At 35.2% G+C, this 6,620-nt stretch overlaps 1 protein-coding gene across 1 annotated transcript; it reads right to left on the bottom strand.

The window, feature by feature from the left end:
* Window positions 1-3,581: 3,581 nt before the first annotated feature.
* Window positions 3,582-6,271, bottom strand: LOC123202344 (histone-lysine N-methyltransferase ATXR6). Its single transcript, XM_044618225.1, has 6 exons — window positions 6,014-6,271; window positions 5,601-5,681; window positions 5,266-5,495; window positions 4,743-4,843; window positions 4,410-4,622; window positions 3,582-3,940 (listed from the first exon to the last, which is right to left on the bottom strand). The coding sequence occupies exons 1-6, from the start codon at window positions 6,246-6,248 to the stop codon at window positions 3,781-3,783; spliced, it is 1,020 nt and encodes a 339-aa protein (XP_044474160.1). The 5' UTR covers window positions 6,249-6,271; the 3' UTR covers window positions 3,582-3,780.
* Between the last annotated feature and the right edge of the window lie 349 nt (window positions 6,272-6,620).

A 6,620-nucleotide genomic window follows, 5' to 3' on the forward strand; every position in this document is an offset into this window, starting at 1 on the left:
GATATAATATTGTATATTAATGTTATACTTACCGGAATCATCACCAAATGTGTCAATGGAGAAGTTGTGTGAGGTGATCCATCGTCGCCGACATTCTGTAACAATATTAGCAATTAATATTAATTCATCGAAGAGTTATATTTATCAGGACTAACAGATGTACAATCGATGGTGTACATACATCTACTCGAGTCGTTGATGTCATCTTTGGATCTCCCATCGGTAAAGCCGCAGAAACGTCAAACTTCTGTGCCAATGTCGATGAAAACTCGTTAACAGGTATTCAATTAACAATTGATGAATTCGGATATAATATTTATAAAGGACATTATAATTACCTGAACATCATATAAGGTGTCATCGGAAAGACCTCATGGGATGATATGTCATCGCTGATATCAAAAATCAATATAGGATCTTCTTGGGATGGTCTCTCATCAAGCAACTGACATTGTAATAATTTCAACATTCACAAGTTAACAGAAGATTAAAATTTATTTCAAAAGTATCATTCTTAATATACTCGAAGCAGTTAGCACTCACATCAACAACAGGTGAGGACAGGAATGTCAGATCCCTTGTTGATAGTCCGTCACCATCGTCACAAGAAGACTGTAACAACATATACAATTATTATAAGGTTTATATGATTGCGTATATAAATAGTTGAAATATCTAGTAAATTATTAACTTTTTTACATGTCGGATAGTATCTATATGGTGATGAGATCGTCTGTCCTCCGTATGAGTCATTGTATCCACTATACGACTCAATCTATCCTCCATAAGAGTCATCCTACCTTCAATGCAACTAAATCTATCCTCTATTTTAGCCTCTAAACCAGTGAGTCGATCTAAGATAAAATTTTTCCATCGAGTAAATGCAGCATTGAAGTAATGAATAGAGAAATCTGGTCCAGTGACAGGAAGATCATTTGATATGTGCTCAATGATAGGGGGCATAGGCACCATATTCGGTGATATGTGCTCCTCGATAAGGGTCATAACAAGGTCATTGATCAGACAAAGATCGATGAGAGAAGGATAAACAGGAGCGTCAATAGGAGAAAGAGCATCGATCGAAGAACTAACATTAGGAGGACTCGATGATGCATCCCCTGAAGATGTCAAGGGTGATGTCGATGAAGAAGATCGACTATCTGACACCCCTGTGTATCGGACAATATCCTCATACTAGTATGTATCTCTCTCAACCGGAGATAAAATTATCGAAAAATTAACATCATCCTGCAAAATATTTATTTTTAGTGCATTTTATTATTATACCTTATACATATGTTAATGTTTAACAAATTAGTACTTACTATATCTCCAATGAAGATAGTTGAGATAGAATCTCATCCTAGAATGTCTTTCGTGTGTCGTCTCAATATCCAGACAACTCCTACAATCGACAACATATCCACCCATCGATATAACGAGTCCAGCGTCTCATATATCCAAAACTACAATATCAACATAAATCGGTTATTGTATATATTTACAATCTTATTAAACTAATTTTATTTTAAACATAAATTTTTTGTTTAAATTAATAAATACCATAACTACCTGAAACGCTAATGGAAATCCCATGATGTCATATTGCTTAAGCTGGTTTTCTTTTTTCTTTTTCGTATCGGAATCTATAGAAATTCGGGAGATATTATCACATATAGAGCGATGTGTCATCTGCCACACTCGTACTCCCCATGGGTATATATTAAACCCATCAAGATGATTAACTAATTGTAATATAATCTAGGGAATTGTTTTCCTCAAATCACTCTCTAACAACCCCATGTGAAGATAAAATAACAAAGCTAACTTCACTGTATCAATGTCATCCTCCCCTCACGGTCTCTGCTAGAAAACACGACTCAGATCAGCATATGTAATTGACTTACACCTATGAAAATATGTCTGAAGGATCCGATCTGTGGCATTCGATGGAATATAGACACCAATATCTACCATCTGATTAAATCAAAGGTCTGTCATAATAGCAAACTCATACGAACTGAATCTGACATCCACATCATTAACTCGAAACCATAACTCTTCTCGCGAGGTCACCTTATTTACCACTCAAAGGATGAAGGAATGTATTAGAACCCCACTAAATTGACTATCCTTTAAGTCTAGGAAGTGTCCGAAACAAGTACGTCAAAAAATTTGTAATTGTCTCTCTGTTAATAATTTTTTATCACGGCTCCCACATCTCTATATCCACGTGTAGTAACTTGAGCCTTGAAATGTTTTTCGGGAGGAAATTATATTTCACCCCTGCCTTCGTCCCTTTTCCTCTTTTGTCCAACTCCCTGTATGAAAATTAAATTACAATTATATTAAATTTATATCAATTTTATATTATAAATTATTTAATTCTATACATAGAGGCCTTATTCGAAAAAACAGATGTCAAATTCAAATTCTACACGTCAAAAAACCTTAAGATGGACAAATTTCAATTTGCCCCTCATATGGAAAATATCAAAAAAGCCCTAAAATTTTATATAATCGCATTCTGCCTGTAATTCCAACCACCCGAATTCGCATGGCGGATAACTCTGGAAACGCGCATTTTGTGTCAACCACGTGAAAATTCGCGTGTCAACCGCATGAATTCGGGGGGTTGATCGTAATTTCGTGTGTCAACGAACTTTTTCAATTTATATTCTGCCCCACCACATGATGAAAACTCACATTTTCACCACCAACCACATGATATCGTGTAGTCCACGAAGTTTGAAAAATGCAAAAAACCAACCCATCTTCAACAAATCTCACTACACGAATTCGTGTGGTCACTATGCCATTCGCGTGGTGACTGCCGAATTCATATGGCTATATTTCACCTCTCAAACTTCGTTTTTTAAACTCTATATCAATAACAATCAACTCTACACCTAATCTAACACAAAAACCCTAAAAAGATTTATCAAAATCACCAATAAATCAGCATTTTCGTCAAAAATTTCAAATGGAAACCCTAACGCTAAACACCCAAATTTCACATCAAATCGCTCAAATCGTGAACCGAAATGCATAAAGAGATGACAAGGGTTGTTTTACTAACCTTTTTGTCAATCTCCGTGGTCGGAAATGTCGTGAAAATGGCCAGAGAAAATCAAAGTTACCGAGTGCGTGAATACGTATATTTGAAATTTCTAGTTTCATGTGTTTGGCAGAGATGCGCATGGTTATCATCGATTTTGATATGAGGGACATTTTCATCTCTTCACAATTTTAGGGCATTTTCGTTTAACAGTAAAATGCAGGGGTAATTTCAGTTTTGCCCCCTTATCTTTGGGACAATTTAATTAATTTCCCTTCTTTTAATTGTACAAGTTAACTTTACCAGTTGATGGTATTCCAATCATTCCTTAGACAGATGCTGTCGTATGCAACTAATAGATTGCAATCTTGTCGATTTGTAGATAAATTTCTACAATTGGATCAGCGGTAATCAATTCATGATAATCTCTTCTAAACTAAGTATGCATAATTCAATTTAATGAGTAGGTGGCATTTTTTGTACAAAAATATGCATTGGACAGCATAAATATGAACTGCATCAGTAGAACAAAATCACTGTGTGATTTCCCTTGGGATTTCCTTCTTCAATGAACTGATATTTTTCCAACATTGAGTTGAATCAATTAGGTAGCTGTGAACATGGGACAAAAAAATCCTTGGTATATAATTAGCTTGCTGCTTCCTTCTATGATCAATCTTAGTGTGGGATCAGCGAAAGGAAAAGGAAAGCTGAATTATAAGTTAGACAAAGTGCTCAGTTGGGTACTCATGCTCATATCCATTGTAATCATAATACAATCTTTCTCCCTTTGCTATATCTCTATTAGCTATCAGCAAAACCCGGCACTCACCATTGACATTGTACCTGACGCATTTCAGGTTCTGCTTCTTTCTCCCCTCCCTGAAATTGCAACAGAGACGGTTCTCATTAACTTGAAACAAAAAACTCCAATTTGTCTAACGGAACATTTCAGGGTTTAATGACAAATATAATGCTTAAAAAAGATGGCATCAAACATGGCAAGTCCACTTGCTCTTGATGTGCCTAAATGAACCTAATACATTATTCCTCAATGACTGTTTACAATGTGGCTCTTTCCCTAACATAATTCTTCTATAAATATTGATTTAATTGGGCCAGGAAAAGAGAATTTGGTAAATAGGGAAGATAATTTTGCATTAAAGCATTCAGAATACTAAACAGCTGTATTCTTCCACAATATCAATTTAATGTCATTGCCATCCCATTAAAGTCCTGTAATAAGGAATATTAGGCCAGCTTAAACACAAGTTAATAGACATCTGATCAGGATAAGCTAATTTTCAAGATTAATAGCAAGGTCTAAAGAAAATGCTGAAAATGGACTTACGCTGTGTGATTGTTGATGCCATTTATAAAGCGAGCAATGTTACCATGCTTATAAGGGCAAACAACAAGGCTTTGAGATGGATTAGTCGCATGAAGCAAGGTCATAGTACTATCACCATCATCATTTTCACGATTCTTCAAGTAATCAACATCTCCTACATATTCTGTGATTATTGTCAAATCTTTTATAAATCTATCTGCCTGTACAGTGAATCTGTTACAAACAAAAGAATATTCTGAGATAAGAATCCAGTCATCAAAATTTGTAAAATCAACAAAATGAATGTGTTGTGAATGCAAACAAAATCAAATACCATGTATTACATTCACATACCCTTCCTTAGGATCATAAACAACCATAAGGGGTGGGCACTCCCCTCTGGCCATCATACTTTGGCACAAACTTAAGGTTCCAGCATCTTCTTTCGACAATAACTGCAATGCATTTATAAAAAGATTTACTTTAATGTCAACCAACGATATTTTCTCTTTTAAACTCTCTCTATAGATTATGATAGCAAGAAAATGTTTAAGAGTTTTTCAAGATCAGCGGGCAACACTAATGTATAAATCTAATACAAACAATTTTTGTTTTTCTAGGGAAAATCTAAGCGCCAGTCATTGAATAGGTAAGTTGCCAATATGTAAAACAAATTATGAAAACATACTGTCAATTCGATTGAGCACAGAAATCTCCAATTAAGCACATCCAAGTTTTAGGAAAACTTACTGTTGCAATTTAGGAAAAATTTAGAACACAAAAAAGAACTATTAATCAAACATTCAAGCTTCTATCTACTGTTACATTAATTCAGCCATGTTAAAATTTTAGTTTAAAATTTAATTCTTTCATTTACCTGCATTCCTCCCTTCTCCAGAGCTGCACGATTTGCAGACCGTGGTGCCATGCCTGGAACATAGTTGAGCTCATTACTAAACTGTGTTCCTGAGGCTCTGAGAGCTGTGGCCAGTGATGCCATTTGCTGCAATCTCCTCTCGGGATCATCAATCGGAATGAACGGCAATAACCTCCTTCTCTTTTTTGACATCACTAAACTAGTCGCTCGCTTTCGCTTTCTTAGATTACCTAAAAGAAATAACAAATTGAATTAATCTCAAACATCAACAACATAAACAACAAAACAAATAGGTAAACTAGTTAAACTAATAAGAAAACAGAATTCCAAATTACCATGGCTTAGTTTCTGAGTCAATTCCGGCGTCCTTTGAATACGAAAAAAATCAACGATTTTTGTTTGAACTAGAGGAAATGCTGCACACAAATCAAAAATTAAAAAAAAAATCAACCCGCGAAGCCCCTTTTTATAATAAACAAACCCAGCTTATTTTTTAGTATCATTATATAAAAAACGAATATTGGTACATGGAACCCATTAAATTAAAACCAATAATCGAATGAAAAAAAGAAAAAAAAAGAGACCGTGAAGCCCATTCTTGTATCTTGTAGTAAATAAACCAGCCTTATTTTAACGAAAATTAAATAAGAAATAAAGATTAGTTCATAAAAGCGAAACCATCTGAAACTGAAACCCATAATCCAATGAATAAAACTTTTAAAATGGAGCAGAGAAGAGCTGAATATACATTTGGGCATCTTGTGATTTGAACAACGAGAGCAAAACCAAGAGCCTTTAGGCACAGAAACGATAATGGGTGTGAGGCAAAAGAGGTGAAATCCCTTATCGCATTTGTCGCAAAGAAGCATTTCGGCGGGGAAATCGCCGGACCCGCATTTTTGGCAGCAAGCGTCTTCGTAATCGGAAACCTCTTCTGCAAAGGAATGCGGGTTTGGAGCTTCGGTTCTCCGTCTCAGTATCATTTTGGTTCTTGAAGAAGACAGTATCGAGCGAAAGAAGAGAAATGATTTCGTGGATTTAATTGTGGAGCTAATGGGGGATTTTCGCGCCCTACTTTGGTTTCGCGGGAAATGAGTTTTGGCGCCCACAGATTTGCCACGTGTCTCATTAATCCATGTATAATTACCGCCAATCAAAGTTAGAAAAATTCGTTGTCTCACCATCAGAGGTCACTAAAATACCTTATCCCTCCTAAAAAAAATAATATTTATAAAAAATTATCAGTAAAACTATACGCTACTACTTTGAGTTTGGGTTAATAATTTTTAATACGACTCATTAGCCTGATATGACACGACATAAAAAAATCAAATTAGGGTTGAGTTCTTTTACAC

This window comes from Mangifera indica, chromosome 18 (genome assembly GCF_011075055.1).
Source record: "Mangifera indica cultivar Alphonso chromosome 18, CATAS_Mindica_2.1, whole genome shotgun sequence".
Taxonomy (NCBI): Eukaryota; Viridiplantae; Streptophyta; class Magnoliopsida; order Sapindales; family Anacardiaceae; genus Mangifera; species Mangifera indica.